The sequence below is a fragment of the Myxocyprinus asiaticus genome, chromosome 5, assembly GCF_019703515.2.
Source record: "Myxocyprinus asiaticus isolate MX2 ecotype Aquarium Trade chromosome 5, UBuf_Myxa_2, whole genome shotgun sequence".
Lineage (NCBI taxonomy): Eukaryota > Metazoa > Chordata > Actinopteri > Cypriniformes > Catostomidae > Myxocyprinus > Myxocyprinus asiaticus.
The window spans coordinates 10278436-10298654 of NC_059348.1; the positions used below are offsets into that span (position 1 = coordinate 10278436).

The 20219-nt window shown below is 39.1% G+C and overlaps 2 protein-coding genes across 4 annotated transcripts in view; both read left to right on the plus strand.

Moving 5' to 3' along the window:
- LOC127440765 (gastrula zinc finger protein XlCGF8.2DB-like) overlaps positions 1-20219 on the plus strand; it is a 47259-nt gene that overhangs the window by 18734 nt on the left and 8306 nt on the right. Inside the window, exon 3 of one of the 2 annotated variants that reach the window (XM_051697618.1) lies at positions 968-4120. The exons of the other annotated variant lie outside the window; for it this stretch is intronic. Within the exon in view, the coding sequence (XP_051553578.1) occupies positions 968-1974 (1007 nt within the window). The 3' untranslated portion in view covers positions 1975-4120. Of the gene's footprint in view, positions 1-967; positions 4121-20219 lie in introns of those variants that run through there. 2 annotated transcript variants of the gene reach the window in all.
- The window catches only part of LOC127440788 (gastrula zinc finger protein XlCGF8.2DB-like), a 79147-nt gene continuing 72545 nt past the window's right edge, over positions 13618-20219 (plus strand). The window contains exon 1 of one of the 2 annotated variants that reach the window (XM_051697696.1): positions 13618-13639. The gene's annotated coding sequence lies outside the window, so the exon portion shown is untranslated. The remainder of the gene's footprint in view (positions 13640-20219) is intronic. The other variant, XM_051697690.1, reaches the window with a different exon arrangement.

Here is a 20219-nt window from a genome sequence, read left to right on the forward strand (position 1 = left end):
AGTGACTCCAGCCAGTTCTCCTAAGCAACCAAATTGGCCTGATTGCTAAGGAGGGCAGAGTCACATGGGGTAACCTCCTCGTGGTCACGATTAGTGGTTCTCGCTCTCAATGGGGCGCATGGATCACAGAGAGTAGCATGAGCCTCCACATGCTGCGAGTCTCCGTGGTGTCATGCACGACGAGCCACGTGATAATGCACGGATTGTCTCAGAAGCGGAGGCAACTGAGACTTGTCCTCTGCCACCCGGATTGAGGATTGACTATTATTAGTTAATTATTATTAGTCAACCCTTAACACTTAATTAGTTTAACAGTTAATGTTTTAACACTGTGGGACTCGATTATTTGCACCAAATAATATTTGCCTAAGATAAAAGTCCTAAATTAGTATTTTTATTTCTTTTAATAAGCCAAGTTATGATAACCTTGACCAGTACTGTACAGTGCTAAAGGCCAGTGTTTCCCAATTCCAGACCTAAAGCACCACCAACACTGCACATCTACAGCTTTTTTTTTTTTTTTTTTTTTTTAAAGATGCTCCATAAATTGAATTGGGTGTGTTTAATAAGGGAGGCAACATAATTGTGCAGTGTTGGTGTTTTCCTGGACCAGGATTCAGAAACACTGCTATAGCCAAAACATTACTGGCTTCTAGCAGGTCTGGAGATATTTTTTATGGGCAGACATAAAGCATTGGAAGTCTGAGTTGCTCGGAAGTTACCCAATAGGACACATTTCATTTACAATGTTTGGGAAAAAGCCCAGGAAAAGATTCCAGGAAAAAGCCACTGAACATGAGAATTAACCTATTATAAAAAAATGTAGAAATTTCAAAATCAAAATAAATACTTGACCTCTGTTGCTTTCTTCTGTTTTTTTGATTCATCTTTATCTCCTTTCTTTTGACATTTAATACATCTTGTATTGATTTTTGACATTTATGTATTGTTTTGTTTTTCATTTTAGACCTGATGAAGCTGAAAGAGGAAAGTGAAGCACTGAATAAAGTGGAAGAGAAACATCAGTATCAGGAACCAGCTAAATTCGTAACTGGAGAACAATCTTATAGTTTCTCACAGACTGAAAAGAAACACTCACAAGAAAGAACTCAAAGAACCAATACAGAAAATAATTTCACATGCCCTCAGTGTGGAAAGAGTTACACACATAAAGTAAGTCTTAATATCCACATAAGAACTCACACTGGAGAGAAGCCTTATTCATGCCATCAGTGTGGCAAGCGTTTCACACACAACACAAGTTATAAGAAGCACATAAGAATTCACACTGGAGAGAAACCTTTTGCATGTTTTCAGTGTGGAAAGAATTTCATCGACAAAACAAGACTTAAGGATCACATGAGAATTCACACTGGAGAGAAGCCTTTCACCTGCCTTCAGTGTGGGAAGAGTTTCACAATTAAAACAACACTAAATGCTCATATGAAATGTCATTTAGGAGAGAAGTTACACCACTGTTCTCAGTGTGGCAAGAGTTTCGTTCGGGCAAGATATCTCACTGTTCATCAGCGCTTTCACTCTGGAGAAAGACCATTTAAATGTGACCAGTGTGGTCAAAAATTTGTTTGTTCATCAAACCTAAAAACACACTTGAAAATTCATGCAAATGAGAAGCCTTACATGTGTTCTCTTTGTGGTAAGAGTTTTTCACAGCTGGCATATTTTAAACAACACCAGGGAATACATACTGGTGTCAAAGCTCATGTGTGCTCAGAGTGTGGAAAAGCCTTTGTCCTAATCAGCTCCTTGAAACGACACCAGAGGATTCATACAGTAGAAAAACCTTACAAGTGTTCACATTGTGAAAAGAGTTTTGCCAATCCACGAAACCTGAAAACACACGAGAAAGTGCATGCTGGAGAGAAGACATATGACTGCACTCAGTGTGGGAGGAGTTTCAGCACATCAAGTACTCTACGGAGACATTTAAAGAATTGCACAAAGTCTCAATGAGCAAACTTTATCTTGAGAATCTTTGTCACGTGGAATTTGTTTAAATTCTAAAGATGGACTTAAAGGTGCATTTTATTTTTTTTAATGTTCACTTGGACATTGACACAGTGGCAAGGATGCAGTATCATTCAAACATAATTTCTGGTTACAGATGCCATTGTAGAAATTCACTATTCACAGTCAGCCATGATTAATTTAATCCATGAGTGAAAGTGTCAATTACAAGGCGATTACTGAGATTAAGCAAACATTATTCGGCTGGTCATGTGATTCTAACATGTTCGCACCCATGAGGAGACTCTTTCCATGTAGAATAAAACAACTTTCATAAGGTTACTGGTATGTCTGGAGTCTTCATCTCATGTGAGTGCTCTTGATTTTATACATATGTTTCAAAATGACAATTAATTTCTTTAGGCGTAAAACTTTTTAAATGAAGAAAATACTGAGTGCATCGGATGATTAAGTTACTTTATAGACATCCGGAAGTGGTGGTACAAACAAATGGATTAATTTCAGATTAGTTTACTCTGGATAGGGGCACCAGGCAGGGTTGCCCTCTTTCCCCATTATTGTTCTGTCTGGCCCTGAAACCATTAGCAGCCACGATAAGAAGGGAAGATGATTTTCCAGGGGTGGTGGTGGGTTTATTGATTACATTTCAAGAAATTACATAGGCCGATTGACAAAGGTGGGCTAGGCCTACCCACGATTTGGTTTTATTATTATGCATTTGGTCTCAGACATTTGGCTCATTGGTCACTTCCACCTGAGAGAGCCAGATACCTGGTTTGGTATTGAACAGGAAGTTCTTACCCCTATTTGGCCATTGCAAAGCCTCTCTATCAAACTAATCTGAGTTAAGTTAAGTTACACCCCGTTATTTTGCATTTGCACTCGGTATGGACAAAAGTGTCCAGAGTGTTTAACTCTGAGGTTTATTTAAATGTTGCCTCTAGCATATGGCAGAACCCAAAATGATGTATTAATAAGTCCGCTTTCTGCTGGTCCGAGTGGATTGTGAGGGAGATTAATACACTCGGTGACCTATATGAAAGTGGAGTGTTGAGATCTTTTGAAAATTTGGTTCAACATTTTGGGATCCCCAGATCTCATTTTTATAGGTATTTACAACTGCGCCACCTACTCTGTACTATTTTTGGGAGTAGCATACACCCCCCTAAAGTGGCAGATACTCTGGGAGTGGTGATTTATTGCTTTTGGAAAAGGTCATGAGGCATCATTGTATTACTCCCTGCTAATTCAGAGTCTGGGGGATGGAGCTTTAACTTCTAACAAGAGATTATGGGAGAAAGATTTCAACTTGGTATTGGAGGAGGGAGTGTGGGCTAGGATTCTAAAAAACGACAAGTCTGCATCTAGAGATGCAAGGGTGTGTCTTATGCAATTCAAGATTTTACATAGATTTTATTGGACCCCTTCTAGATTGTATAGGCTTGGTCTTAAAGACACACCCACCTGCTGGCGATGCCAATCGGAGGATGGAGACACGGCCCATGTTTTTTGGTGGTGTATTGAGATCCAGAAATTCTGGTTGAAGGTTCAGAATATTGCGTGTGATGTGGTGGGCACTCGGGTTTCGTTTTGCCCCAGACTTTGTGTTTTGGGCGGTGGGGCGGTCATCGATGTGGGGAATAGTCAGAATTGGGTTCTGACCTGTGTGATGATCGCCAGGCAGATTATTTTGAGGGGTTGGAGGTCAGCTGGTGCGCCCCCATTTCCGGAGTGGTGCACGGAGATGGGGAGGGTGGCGGCTTTTGAAGAGGTGTCATTGGGAAGACGGGGTAACTTAGATTTGTTTGTCAGGAAATGGGGCATATTAAGCACAATCATCAAAACAAAGATGGTACATACTGTCACAGTCAATCTCCCTCATTCTCTTCAAGGACTATTATTTTGAAGTTTTCCCCTGGACTCCATTTCCCAGGATTCACTGCCCTAATAACTTCCTTCAGTTCATCATCATCTGCCTTCTATTCCCTCCTTAGTTTCCCAGTGTATAAATACCCTCTAGTTTTGTTAAGCCTTTTGTCAGTCCTTGAAGTGTTACATTGTGAAGTGTCACGTTTTGGTATTGTTAGCCTGTTAGCCTTGTAGTTTGTTTTCCACTCCAACGTTTATAATTAAAGGATTTAAAGATTCTACTCCTGCATCTCCTCTCTTTCTCTTCCACTCCATGACACCCACGTGTTTCAAAATCAGAATGCTCTGACTTCAGCTTTGTAAAACTACATAAAAAACAAATAAAATGATTTAAAACATTTCAAAATGATACATGAAATTAAGTTTAGTGCAATGAGTAAAACGTAAAGATGCTACAGCAGTTGTTTTTAAATCACATTATGTCAATGTAATTTTAAGATATAATGAAATGACAATCCAATACAGAACTAGGCTATATTGCCTTTATGGCTTTTCTTTCAACAGTGTAAGTTCTTCTTTACAAAAAGAAGCATTTCAGTTTTTTCACAAGCTAGTCTGTTTCTTTTCTCCTCCACCACACGAGAAGCAGAGCTGAACAAACATTCACTGTCTACACTTGTGCAGGGTGCAGACAGGTACGCTCGCGCAACTTCAGTAAGCGCAGGAAAGCGGCTCTTATTTGTGCTCCAGTAGACCAACGCCTCTTCGCTTCTTGGTATCTGTGCCTCAGACAGGTAGCTCTGCATCTACAAAGCTGTATGGCTGCCCATGACCTGATTCTGCTCAGAATTTTCAAACAGGCAATTCTCTAACAGCTGCTGAAGCACCTGCCTGACATGCCGCACATGGTCCTGCATATTATGTGAGAAGATCAGAATATCATCAAGATAAACAAAGAAACGATCGACAATGTCTCTAAGCATGTCATTCATGAGCCCCCGGAAGATGGCAGGGGCTTGACCAATCTGAAAAGCATGACCAAATATTCAAGTTGCCCCCTATTTGTGTTAAATGCCATCTTCCACTCATCCCCCTTCCTGATATGAACCAGGTGGTAAGCGTTGCGTAGGTCCAACTTCTTAAAGACGGACGCCCCCTGCAAGAGTTTGAAGGCTGAAGACATCAATGGCAAAGGATAACGGTTCTTTACCATGATGACATTCAGCCCCCGATAATCTATGCAGGGTCTTAGCGAGCCGTCCTTCTCCACGAAGAAGAACCCCGCCCCTGCGGGCGATGAGGAAGGTGGATGAGACCGGCTGCTAAAGAATCATTAATGTACCTGTTCACGACCTCCCTCTCAGGAACCGAGAGTGAAAACAACCGTCCTTGAGGAGGGGAAGTGCCAGGAAGCAATTCAGTAGTGGCCGATGAGGAGGGAGGGTCACGGCACGGGACCTGCTGAATACCACCCTCAAGTCGTGGTATGCCAGCGGCACCCCTGACATATCTGCCGGCTCATCCTGCAACAAAACACAAGACTGGACAGGGGTGACAGCAGAGTTAAGACAATGTGAAGAATAAAAGGAGCTCCAGGCAAGTAAATTGTTGGTTGCCCAATGTATGTGTGGGTTGTACGTTACCAAACAGGGATGTCCCAGCACAACTGGGGTTGATGGGGATCAGATGAGATAGAAGGACAACTGTTCAGTGTGGTTTCCGGAGATCAAGGTGACAGGCTTAGTGGAATGGGTGATGACTGACAGAGGCGTGCCACTAAGTGTATGGACGGTGATGAGCTCATCCAATCAGATCCTGGGGAGCTGCCATTTGGAAGCCAAGTCTGTATCAATGAAATTCCCTTCGGCGCCGGAATCCACCAGGGCCGTGATAACATGACAGTCCGTTCCAGTCAGTAGCTGGGCGGGGAGGAGTGTGCGGTGTCTGGGGGCTTTGTCCAAGGGTGTTGTGCTCACCACTAACCCCCCTAACTACTGACAAGTGAGAATAAATTGCTCAAGAGGATGAAGAACGGCATCTACAATGCTCACGGCGTCGAGTCAAACGCTGATCAACCCGGATGGCCAGGTCCACCAAATCGTTGAATTGCAGGGGAAGGTCCAAAGAATAAATTTTGTCCTGGATAGTGTCCGAAAGACCTTGCAAGAACAAGTCCCATATAGCATGACCGTTCCAGTCGCTGGAGGCAGCTAGGGTGCAGAATTCTATAGCATAAGCAGCTACTGATCGATTACCCTGGGACAGTCCTAATAAAATCCTCCCAGCTTGCCGACCTTGAGCTGCCCGGACAAACACTCGGTGAAGTTCCGAGGAGAAAGCTTCATATGAGGAGCAGCACGGATGTTGGTTCTCCATTCCCCAGTCCTCCTGGAGAGGAGTGTGATGAGACACGCAATCTTCATCATGTCTGAGGAATACGTGGAGAGCTGCAAGGAGAAGAAGAGTGAACATCGTGAGTGGAAAGCTCTAACAGACCCCTCACCTGAGAATGGCGGTGGGGGGATGGCGCATGCCTCTGGTCGCCATGGGGTGTGAGAAGCTGCCGGAGGAGCAGGGGGTGTGTCTTGCACAGGACTGGGATCGGAGGGAGAGCAGACCTGCTGGACCATCGAGGTAAGTTCTGTGAGTTGCGAAGCCATAACTTCTAAAGCATGGTTAGAGGCTGAGATCTGATCTTGGTGACATCCAAGCAGAGCTCCTTGTTGGGAGAGAGCGGAGCGATGAGTCTTCTCCTCCGCTGGGTCCATGGTGGCCAGTTTATTCGATCAGAGGTGCGGGGGTGGGGGAAGACAAAGGAAACAAAAGCAGAGATTACAGTTCAATGGAATTTATTTACAAAGGAATTAGTCAATGAAAGGCGCTCTCGGCACAGGCTGCTAATCACAGATCTAATGAGCTGCTATGGGCTGGTGACAAGTGTGTTCGTAAGACGAGAGTGTGTGTTGTGGTAGTCTGGAGCAATCCAAAGAGAGTCTGTTGAAGATGGTGTGTTGGAAGCAAAGCCCAGACGATTCTCCCGAGACACGGGCAGGAATCCTCCTCCACATGAACTAGGCACCAAACTGGTGAGAGCAACAGCAAGCAGGCAGATAACCGTACCTCTACAGACAGGCAACCAACAGATACATGAGCACGCTCCAACTACACAATTGAGAAACGTTAAACATGACAGCAAACAATAAACTGGCAAAGAAAGAGGGGAAACGCAAGGAATAAGTAGGGAGTGTAGAGTGTATCAGAGTGAAGCAGGTGGAAGGGGGCAGGTAATCCATTGTCGTGATCGGCGTCTCTCCGGGATGGATCAGCATTCCCATGGAAACGCTGATCACGTGTGCCGGCTCCACCTGTGAGACATGAGGGAGAGAAATACAAACAACAGTGTGAGCTGGCACACATGCCTGAACTGTGACATTTTTAGACAATTTTAAATGGGAAAACAAGACAAAAACACTGAAAACAGGATTTTTTGCAGTGAATTTCTTTACTGAATTAAATTTAATACAAAGTTATTTTTTCCCCCTTTAATTCAGTGAATGTCATTTAGAGGTATTTTAAAAATATGATTATGTCCTCTTTATTGTTAGTAAGCACGTTTAATACAACCTTTTAAGTCAGGGCACAAGCTGAATAATCAGTTAAGAGCTAATGATTAATCATTGCAATAATCGCTGAATAGTCAAATAATCGTTCTGATAATCGTTAGATTAATTGGTTTTCAAAATAATCATTAGTTGCAGCCCTACTCAAAACACAAAGTGTGCATGTTAATAATTAAATATCTTACCCATGAAATTTTACACCAGACCCTGTAAAGTGGCGATCAACACAATTAAAAGTTGAACATGTTGGCATGTCTGCTTTCAGTGCAAAATAAAATGCATAAATTGTCCAATCCTGACAGCTACTATAACGTTTATACTGATTAATTTTCCCTTATCGCTGACCTGTAGTGATCACTCGCAGCAGGCGCACATTAATACAAAAACTACTAATTCTATTTTAGAATAATTTCAATAATATTTAAGAGCTCCTTGATTTCTTCAAATAAAAAAGTGTTAATTTATTTATTGACCAATACTTAATTTCATTATGCTTTACCAAATTATATCTTCTGTCTTAAAAATGGCATCATTCCAGACTGATGTAACACGAATTATGCATTACAAATTCAATCACTATATAGTTTTTAACATGCTGCTAATCAATACTATTTAAATAACCATTACATGAGACTGCAAAATCAAGAATTCTATTTGCTTACTCAGGCTGTCAAATGCACGTGAAGCATAGTAAACAGGTGACTTATCATTGTCTCTTGCTGTCTGACAAACAAGGATGCAAAATAAGTTTGCTTCTAACCTCATTCGAGTGGGTGCTCGAGCTTGGCTGGTGCTTCCAGGCTCGTGCATGAGCTTTGACGTCAGCAGCGTGAGACGAGGAAAAACAAGTCAATTTCATGCTTTTAGCAGTCTGTTAAAAAATATTGGTAATCGGAAAAAGATGTAGAACAATGTAATGAAATGTTTGTGATCAAAATGTTTCCTGTCAAACAATTTATTTAGTCAGAATACATGGTTGCTTTTGAATGGCCGTCAATGTGGCAGGGTTTCTGCAGGTCTGAAAAAAGTCTTAAATTGCCCTTTCGCAAATTAAGGCCTTAAAAATATATTAAATCAGAGCAAAAAGTCTTAGGGCCTATTTACACTTGGTCACTTCAAGGGTTTTTACTGATCGGATTGCTATCCGATTGAATAAGCACATTCCATTTACACTTGGCCGCATGAATGCATCCGCCAGACGGCTATAAATCCAATCTTCAATTCCCGCGCTATATGCAAATTACACGGAGTTCAATTCTGTAATTATGCTTATGCCGGGCAGAAAATTTAAAAGATGTGATTCATTTTTTGATTCCAACTGACTTTGAACAGTGCGCGTGTGTGTCTTTTTGCGCATGCACAGTATTTCCCCCTCTATGGGCTTCTCATAGGCATGCGTGTCAGCTGCGCTCATTGCCAGCGTTTAGTTTCAGTTTCGTCAGTGATCTGCATCAGATAAATGAAGAAAAACCTGTCTCTCCTACAATGTACATCTGTGTCTTAATTTGTTATGATGTATTACGCGACGCAAGCCCTATCCAAATACTCAGTTACATCTGTTTCCATATGCTGGCGTAGCGCTGTTTGGGCAGAGTAAAGTTTACATATGCATCTTGAATAGCCAGATGCACTTACACTTGACCGAGTTACAAATGGAATGCTTCTCAAACCACCTCCTGAAGTGCGAATGTATCATTTTTAAGAAAAAAAAATGTGTGGACCATTTTGGCAATGTTTCCTAAATTTTATTACAATTGATTTCTTTGGTTTTTTTTCCCAAACATTTATTTTTAATTTTAATATTAGAGGTATCTTATGTCAGAAAATTAAAGGCAGATGCTATTTGCACCCTGGTGCAAATAAAGGTTTATGCTATTTACACCCCAGTGCAGATAGTGGCAGATACTATTTGCATCCACATTTAAATACTAACATACAGTATATGGTCATCACAGCAACATGTTTATTGTGTTTTTTAGAGTTCCACAGACACCCTACCCCTAAACCTAACCTTAACCATTCCTTAGAAAAAGTAACATTGGGTTTACTACAGTTAACCAGTTTCACCATGGCATTTTGTAGTAAAATTATAGTAACCACAAAATTAACCATGGTTACTATATTACCACAATATTACTGTAGTAACACCATGGTTAATTGCATTAAAACTATGGTTTCAACCAAAAAACATGGTTACTACTATATTAATACAGTGATGCAATCTACACACAAGTGCATTGAGCCACGGGAGGGAACGAGTGCTATCGACAGACTCCACCTCCTTCTCTGCACTCCTCGACATTCACCGTGACCAAATCACTGTGAAGGAGACTTCGAAGGCGGAATGATCGTGGCCACCATGTTGAAGGGTCATTCCAAACCGAAGGGCTCATAAATAGCTGCTTCGAAGGGCCCTTCAAAATGGGCGTTTCCGTAGGGTTCAACTGATGGACCCTACGTAGCGAAGTAGCTGCTAAATGGCTGGAGCATATGTCACAAATCTGGAGGTTTGCCAAGTGTAATTTAGTGTAAATTAAACCAGCTGCAATGGCAATCTAGTTCTATAAATAAAAACATGTGACATCCCTTCATCTCCATAGTCTATAAAAGCTTTTAAATATTATAATGAACTTTAAAAAAAATATTTTAAACACCTGGCTTTTTGTTTGAAACTGGCTAATGCTTGTTTTACTGTAAATTCTCTGGATCTGTTATTCTAAAGGAGGTTAAATACAATAATTATACACAGTGGCATTTCATTTATTTAATAAATGCTCTGTACATATGTTTATTGTTTTATTTTTTAAATAGATAAAACAACTTTTTCATCATGAAGCATACATTTCTTCATAAAATCATAAAGATTTAAATAATTTATTTTCTGTTTGCATTCTGAAAGCAGTTAGTGAGGCAAAATCATGTATAAATACTTCTGATTAGGTGCAGGTGATGTTCATTAGCCTCAGCCTTTGTGTGACGGCAGCGGCTCCTTCGGTTTGGATAGATGATGCAGAAGTGCGTTCCGAATGACTGATATTTTTGAGCCCTACACCCAATTATTAAAACTTTATTAACTTTAAAAAAATCGCTTCCTGCCAGCAATCGACGCATCAGTGACGTAAGTGCTATGGCGCGTTCAGAAGTCGTGTTGTGTACAACAGAGGAACAAACATCACGCGAGAGTTGGTTCATTTCAAACAGCATCCCAGCGCTGGCCAGAAGCAACGATTTAAAGTTTTAAAAAAAAATTAATTATCGATTTATTTCTTACACCAACCTATCGATTTGCTTCAGAAGACATTAATTGATCGACTGGAGTCGTGTGGATTACCTTTATGCTGCCTAATTATGCCTTTTGGACCATAAATAGCCAGCAGCCTGATGACACCTGTTTACTTACATTATAAGGACCTACAGAGCTTCAACATTTTTCTAAAAATCTTAATTTGTGTTCTGCTGAAGAAAGACAGTCATACACATCTAGGATGGTATCAGGGTAAGTGAATGAGACAATTTTCATGTAGTTCCAGCATCTACCAGCAGGGGCTAACGGGGACCTTCTAAGTAGCTAATTCCTGCCCCCCTGGTTTCACCAGACTATTAGGGTGAAAATACCGGGGTGCAAATAGTCACTCCATTAAATGGGTCAAATGGGGAAAAATATTCCATCGTTTGAACGTGTGCCATACAGGCTAACCTCTTTAACAATGAACTATTTTGAACAGTTCGCCTAAACATTCACAAAAAACTTAAACCAAATTTTTATATATATATATATATATATATATATATATATATATATATATATATATATATATATATATATATAATCACCTCCCTAAACCCAGAAATGTTATCCTCTCCAACTTCTTCCACTGGCCTATTTTATAGTGACTTAAACATTATTCTAGACAAGACAAGAGGTGGAAAAATACCAGTAGAAATTAGATCATAAATACAATTGTAATAAAAATGTAGGAACCAAATTTAAATGTTGAGCTGAAAACAGACATGCTTTTGAAAACATCTTATCACAATGACCTACTGTATTTCTCAGGAAATTAGCAAATTCTTCATTAACATGCAATCCACCCACAGTTTGCGCTCATACACCCACCCCCACTTGTGCTGGCACAGAAATTACACTTAGAATTAGTGTTCTTACGAAAATTGGATGAGACCTTGCGCACCGTCGTAGCACGTAGCAAAAATACAAGCCCATGTCCTCTTCAATGGGTTGTACTGTTGCTTATATTTTTCTGAACATTCTGCTGACGAAATATTAAAAAAACATCTTTTCAAGAAATTTCAGTTAACAAAAACATTTTGTTTATACAGTAGATGCCACTGAAGAGACTCTATGTTAATCCCTCACAGCCTCATTTTCATTCATGTTAAAAATCAAATATGGTGCTACTGTGAATAAGGTCTATATACCTATTGTTGCTGAAGCTAAATAATGTTTCTTTGAAAGTTAATAGAGACATAAATAAGGAAGCAGCGTGATGGAAATCTTTGAGTGGACGAGTCGGTATGTTCTGTAGGTGGGAGTAAGTCACACATATTTATTTTACAGTAATCAGTTATTCCACATGTACAGGATGGTTTATTGGACCTCTTCTCATTATGAATAAAAGTAAATAGTCATAGACATGGCCAGCACATGTTCCCAAGCTCGAATCCAGCTTGTTGTGTTACTCCCCTCTCTTCTCCCTATCGTTTCCTGTCACTTCTGCTCTCCCCTGTCCCAATAAAGGCCAAACAGGTTTAAACGTCTCAAGCTTTAACAGAATGTGCAACTGTGAGGGGAAGAACATTATTATGCCTGCACTAAACTAATATTATGTATACTAATGTTATGTATCTCTTTTTCAGCTGTTATCTCAAGGCTTTCTGAGGTGTCAGTAAGGAGAAGACAATAAGTTCAGTATTTTTTATGTTTAACCCTCAGAGACACAAGCATAGAGATTGATATATTTTCTTATGTTTTTAGGAGGCCACTGATTATTAAAAAATAATAATAATAATAATCTGCCTTTAATTTTCTGACATAAGATACCTCTAATATTAAAATTAAAAATAAATGTTTGGGGAAAAAAAAAACAGAAAACAATTGTAATAAAATTTAGGAAACATTGCCAAAATGGTCCACACATTTTTTTTTTTCTTAAAAATGATACTTTCGCACTTCAGGAGGTGGTTTGAGAAGCATTCCATTTGTAACTCGGTCAAGTGTAAGTGCATCTGGCTATTCAAGATCTTGATTTTTTTTTTTTTTTTAAGCATATTTTTCATTGTGGTGAATTTTGTGGGCTTCAGATTACAAAGGGAGTTTATGGGAAAATCTAGATTTTGTTGTTTAGCGCATTGCTTCGAGGTGACCATTGTGACTTAATCTGTGGCATTCAGTAAGCATTTTTCCCCCTCCAAAATTGTTGTTTTTATATAGTTCAGTGTCAATTTATGTGTAGTTTATGTTGAAATATGACTTGTTGAAATTCTTCTGTGCTGGGTCTATGAGTGTTAAGGTTATGAAGTTCTTTAATCTTTTTAAAAAAAATTTTTTTATGCAAGATATAATTCTTAATTAAACCTAGTATGTGCTACATGCTGTGTGTGTATGTATGTATATGTATATATATATATATATATATACACACACACACACTATTTACTAATAAATACTTTTTGGTAGTGTAATTACAATACCATTTTAATATGTATTAATAAATCCAGTATCCTGTGTTGCATTATTACTCTCCAAAGTTTACACTGGCACGTGTCGATTATAATTGATTAATTTACTCTGCTATTTAACCTGTGCCTGTCATCTCTGTTAACATGAATTAATTCATGAATTAACAAAACTTAAGAAATATATGTGAAATTGCATGTGTTTTATTCATATTATTCATATTATTATTATTACTACAACCAAAGATCTAAAGCTTTTATTTACACAGAAATTGGTTATTTTAATGTTTGTTCCACCAAATATTTTCAACAAAGAATGAAAACTGTATCAACAAACACTGGCATCTTTTTTTTCATTTGTATTATATTAATTTTGTGATTTTAGCAGACTTTTATTTTGTTCTCTGTGACGTCATCAGGGCTGCGCCGTAGCTTCTCTCCTGTTGTTGTTGTTCGGCTGAAGAAAGGTTGGTGCTTTTGAGTGTTTCAGAATTGAATGAGTATAAAACGCTACAAAACATCCTAAATTAAGTTTAAGTTTTAACAAACGTGCTCCAGCAATGTGGTAATATTATTGAGATCATTTTGGAATTTTAACATGAAATGAGTGTAGATACCGATTATAACATCATAAAGCTTGATGTGAAGTTCTGATCGTTGGTCTCTCGTAAATGCTGCAACATGTATGTGTTATTTTGTGTGATGCTTTACGCAGCCCCACTTGAGGAACATAAAGATTTACTTCGCATTTCTTTTTCATTCTTAACATCATAAATGTGGCAAAGTTTGCAGATGAGGAGGAAAAACTCCAGGTGAATCGACAAACTGCTGTAAAGATGGAGTTTATTAAAGAAGAGAGTGAAGACATCAGTATTACAGCAGAATGCGGAATAAAATGTGAAGATACTGAGGAAAAAATAGGTTGGTTTCCATTCTTGATTCTTCATTAAAGGTGCAGTCAGTAATTTTTTCCTCATTAAAAAAGTTTTACTCCTAAAGAAGTGAATTGTAATTTTGAAACAAATGTATAAAATCATGAGCACTCACATGGGATGAAGACTCCAGTCAGATCAGTAACCTTATAAAAGCTGTTTTATTCTATATGGGGGCGACCATGTTAAGCTCTGAACACACATGAAGCGATTTTATCGCTTGATGTCGCTAGTCTCTGTACTATGAAGTCACTCTTGGCGTTTCTACTGCTGTTGCTTTAACTTTATTTGTGGACTGCACGTCTGGACATGTCTTTTGAAAATATGATCAGAGATGAGATGTACTGCTAGTAAAAATAAGTTTTATTTCTAATGTGACATTGAATCAGTTTTCTTGTCTCTAAAAATGCATATTCTACAGAGGAGTGTTTATATGAACTGAAGCAGTGCTCATTGTATCATATAATTAATAAAAGATGAATGCTCTATCAATTTATGAATCAAACTCACTCAGACTGCCCACAATTTCTTTCCCATTTTCCCATTTCATTTTTATTATATCCATGTATGTGGTTACAGATGAATCATATAGAACAGTGAAATCGCTCACAGAAACTTCACAACACTGCTTCGTCTAGTCTGCACTTTACGGCATTATATCTCAAAGGAGATGACGTGACCTCTAGGGGTGTAAATCGGATGTTTATTTCTTGATACGATCTTAAAACAATTCTCTTGTCCTGCGATCCGATATTTGCCGATTCTTTAAAGTCTGCCACGATACGATTCGATTCAGAGGCCTGCGATCGATATTCCGATATTATGTGCCTATTTTTTAAAAGATTTTGCCCTCAAATGCAACCAAAATATAATTTGATTATTTTATTCAGCTCTCTATATACTGGACAAACACAACAAAATAAGGTACTTCAGATGTTGAAAAATTATACAGATAAATAATATAAAAAATAACGTCACACACAAGTGATCATCAGTTGTTTGATTACAGCTTATTTTTCAGTTTAATCCAATTCAAAGTACTTACATACCCATGACTTGTTTCCAACTATCCATGCTGGCTGCAGTTTTCTTGGCTACAACTTCCACAGTTGTAATAAAAATTCTGTTACAGTTAACTGGGATAAATGTTAGTATGGGAGTTGATGTGTAGATGTGTAAAGTCTTATAACTGATGCTAGTGCTGAGCAGCAGGTGTTCCTCTTTCCCTCGTTAGTGCTGTTCAGAATGTCGGCGTTGTCAAGACGTTTCACATGATGGTTGAACTTCATGGTAAAATGTAAAATTCAAATGGGTCGCATTTTAAAATTGAGGCTGCAAGTTATTACAAGTTTTTAAATACCAAACCGTTCCCATGTATAAGCAACTGTAGGTACTTCTTTATAGTTTTTAATCCACTGACTAAAATACTCACTGGAATGCTATTTAAAAAAAAAAATTTATTCTTGGCCCTGTGATTGCAGTCCATTTTTAAGGAAAAAAATAAAGTTCATAAAAACAAGTTGGGTCCGGCTATTTGTTTGAATTACACTCATAGTAAAACAATTGTGCATAGGCTGAAATTAAAATATTTGACAGGTAGGTTCAAGCAACAGTGCTCCTTATTTGCCTCACATGCACAAAAACACTGAATCTGTGTTCTTCTAAATGCATCAAAACACATGGGAAATGAAAATATTGCGATACAGTTTTCGCTTTTGGCCTTCGATGATTAAATTCCACCACACAAACACTGCAGATGGCTGCACTTTCATTAAACATCCAACTCCAGGGCTTGACATTAAGCAATAGCCACTTTTATTGGGCCAGTGTGAGCCAGGGCCATAAACTGGCCAGTGGGGGTCAAAAGTCTCGGACCTGGAGCGGTGAGACCAAAATCGCTCTACATTGCAACCACTGGGCCAAAAGCCCCGCAGCGTTTCCCTAAAACCCACCCTTAATATGCCACCCTGGTGCAAACGTCACATACACCGCCCATTTCACAAGCCAAACCAAATACGCATGTTATCTAGAATATCAAGTTTATATTGTATGGAAACGTTAGCTAGCTAGGAAGGTAACCGTTGACAGCTCACAGACTTTAACTGCCATGGTGTCCCAAGTGGTCTCTCCACTAACAGTGGGACGATGTCCCAGCACAACATCCATGATCTCGAACCATGGAAAGTCCTTCCTTTGGGCACGTCTTTGTCCATTGTGCATCTTAACGGATTTACAATGCCTCTGCAATTTTTTTCGCTAAGATGCAGGTGCGTGACATCACACAAATATGTTGGCACCCAGAGAGATGTACAAAGGTAGTGATAAACATTCACTTTTATTAAATGATATGATCAATGAGTGAAAGTTTCTACATTACAAGATGTTAAATCTTGTTTAACATTTGCAGAGACAGGTGTACAAAACATGGTAAATTAAACTCTCTTTTGATAATCGTACACCTGTAGCACAAAGCCTAGCGTAGCAGCATTGGTTAGCAGTTGGGTTGCTAGGAGACGTGTTTGGTGACAGTTTTGGTTGTTTAAACATAATTTTCCAAGCATCTTGCAATGGAATTCCTTTATGGTCGGAGATCGGAGAATTCAAGTCAGAATATCCCACATCCAACTTGAATGAAATGCAGCATGACTCGCTAAACTCCGCCTTTGACATTGACCCCGCCTCTATCCCCAGTTAGCCTCCTTTGGCCTAAGGGTAATCGGGGGGCCAAAGGCCATTGGCCCCGAATAAGCCCCAAGGAGGCACAATTAAACCCCGAAAGTGACAGTGGGAAGGCAACTGGCCCTGGCACGCACTAGCACACCCTCATTTGGCCCAACAGTAGAAATGTGGCTATTGTAATGTGCTTGTCCTTCTGACAGGTAAATTGGTCATTCACTTGTCCAAGTAAAAAAATTACTTGTCCAGAGAGAAAAAAGGACATTTTTTTTTCTGTTATGTATTTTCTAAAATTGCAACAGATGCCCAACCTAATAGTATACCTATGCAATCAACTCGATTATAACCCCTGAGTTCTAATTTTACTCAGAAGTAAAATTTGTTATACTAAAACATTTACATGATACTAAAAAATGACAACAATCTCACCTAATTCTCACAGGGCTTACTTTTCTCAATACATACCACTAGTTTTATTCAAATGGAATGATTTTTGAAATACACTGGTGGCCAAAAGTTTGGAATAATGTACAGATTTTGCTCTTATGGAAAGAAATTGGTACTTTTATTCACCAAAGTGGCATTCAACTAATCACAATGTATAGTCAGGACATTAATAATGTGCAAAAATTACTATTACAAGTTGAAATTTTTTTTCAGAACTTCTTAGTATTTCAAAGAGTTCTCATCAAAAAAATCCTCCATGTGCAGCAATGACAGCTTTGCAGATCCTTGGCATTCTAGCTGTCAGTTTGTCCAGATACTCGGGTGACATTTCACCCCACGCTTCCTGTAGCACTTGCCATAGATGTGGCTGTCTTGTCGGGCACTTCTCACGCACCTTACAGTTTAGCTGATCCCACAAAAGCTCAATGGGGTTAAGATCCATCACACTCTTTTCCAATTATCTGTTGTCCAATGTCTGTGTTTCTTTGCCCACTCTAACCTTTTCTTTTTGTTTTCTGTTTCAAAAGTGGCTTTTTCTTTGCAATTCTTCCCATAAGGCCTGCACCCCTGAGTCTTCTCTTTACTGTTGTACATGAAACTGGTGTTGAGCGGGTAGAATTCAACGAAGCTGTCAGCTGAGGACATGTGAGGCGTCTGTTTCTCAAACTAGAGACTCTGATGTACTTATCCTCTTGTTTAGTTGTACATCTGGGCCTTCCACATCTCTTTCTGTCCTTGTTAGAGCCAGTTGTCCTTTGTCTTTGGAGACTGTGGTGTACACCTTTGTATGAAATCTTAAATTTTTTGGCAATTTCAAGCAATGTATAGTCCTCAAAACAATGATTGACTGATGAGTTTCTAGAGAAAGCTGTTTCTTTTTTGCCATTTTTGACCTAATATTGACCTTAAGGCATGCCAGTCTATCGCATACTGTGGCAGCTCAAAAACAAACACAATATTAACCCCCTTAAAGCCTGAGCCCAAAATTCCGAAAATTCCATTTTGTGCCAGAATATGATATTCATATCCATTTTCATATTACATTCATATTCATATAACATCACACACCTGAACTGTATATACCATATTGAAGAGAAGAACTAGGGCTGTCAAATTATATAAATATATGTATGATTATTTAAGGCTAATCATCCTTTATCAATAAGATTTCACACAGCAATTTTTTACAACTATCTTCTCCAGCCACCATACTTCATCAGAAAACTGCATTTTCAACCATTTTAATTACAAGCTAGAGGGACGCTTCGAGTGTGTGAAATATACATAATTTTGTGGGCAATGTAGAATAGCAGACAGATTAGAAATATAATCTATTGTTTAAAAGTTATGACCATTCTAGTGATTAGTGGGAAAATGGAATAAAACAAACATTTAGAATGTTAAGATACATTTCACATGACCACTCCTCAAATACTCCTTTTGAGCACCTGTAATAATAAATTGAGATTGCATCTGAAATTGAAGGACACAAACACTGAAATATACATTTTATGTGTTCAATAAAACACACACTTTATTTAATTTGAACATTAGAATTACACACGAATTACACAGAAAAACATACAAAATCAAACTTTTGAACTATCTACAGTAAATACATTTTTTAATAAAGAGTGCAGGAACAGAATATGTATAAATTCATAAATACTCAACAACTGCAATAATTGTGGAGAGAAGAGAGGGAGAAAAGAGGGGAGGGGGAGGACGACACCACCAGTAAACACAGCCCAACCTAGGCCTCTTCGCGAAACTTGTCACACTCAGCTGAGTGCAAAGACTGAAAACAGTTCCTATCGCGAACCAAGCAAAGTCTTTTGCTATTACATTCCGGCACGCAACAAGCTACTTTAGTTTTATTTTCAGTCCTACTTTTCCGATAGCATAGCCAACATCTCTTAGAGGACTCTTTAAATTTAGGGACATGGGCTGTGTGGAGTGATGACGAAGGAGGGACTACAGGCTTTAGTGTATGCAAAGGGAAACTTGCGTGAATATCGATACCTTCCAGCTGACGAGCCAGGTTTTCTCTGAAATCTATCTGGGTTAAGTTCACTGGTCTACGCTCATCCCCTGGAGCCGCATGAATGTATTGGCATTCCTATTGACGACTGCAATGTCTATGAAGTGGAAAAAAAGAGTCTTCCACCACTTCTGAGTTTTTTGTAGGACGTCGTAAGATTTTATCATTTGGTTTGACCTATCAACAACGCCCATGTTTTTGTTATAATCGCTGATGACAGTGGGCTGGAGGGCTGCTACTTTTTTCCAGTCGCCATCATTTTTTACAAACCTAGTAATTTCGGTTGAGCCATTCGCATTGTGGAAATTGGAGAGGCATGTAACTGCACTTGTGTCCTTCCACTGAATTACAAGTATATTCCCCTCAATCCTACACCACCTCATATCCCCACAAGCTGTCTTGCGTTCCCATCTTTTGATGTCTTTAAATTGTGCAGGAAACAGTTTACGAATCACCCTGCATGTCCCACAGGCATTAGTTCCCATTTCTAACAACTTATCCATAAGAGCTGGGGACGTGTAAATATTGTCAAACCAAACATTGTGGCCCTGGTCTTTGAATGGCTGCAGTAACAATTCAACTACTTTGGTGGCTAAGTCAGTGATATGCCCATCATGACTACCTGTGTAAACATTAAAGTCGAGAGTATACCCCGAGTCTGATGTTGCAATTACCCATAATTTAAAACCCCACCGAGTAGGCTTGCCCTTCATGTATTGTTAAAATCCTGACCGAGCTTTAAACTTGACCATACGTTCACCTTATTTCGAGATTTTGGTTAGGCTGAAAGAGCTGCTGGCATTTTTGTTTGAGGTGGTCCATAAGATAATGCAACTTCCTAAGGTGATCCTGATTATCCTCTGTGGTAGGGTCTACAACATGTAGAGCTGCTAAAAGAGCCTTGTAGCGGTCACGTGACATAAATTCCCTCACCCACGAGCCTTGAAGTGA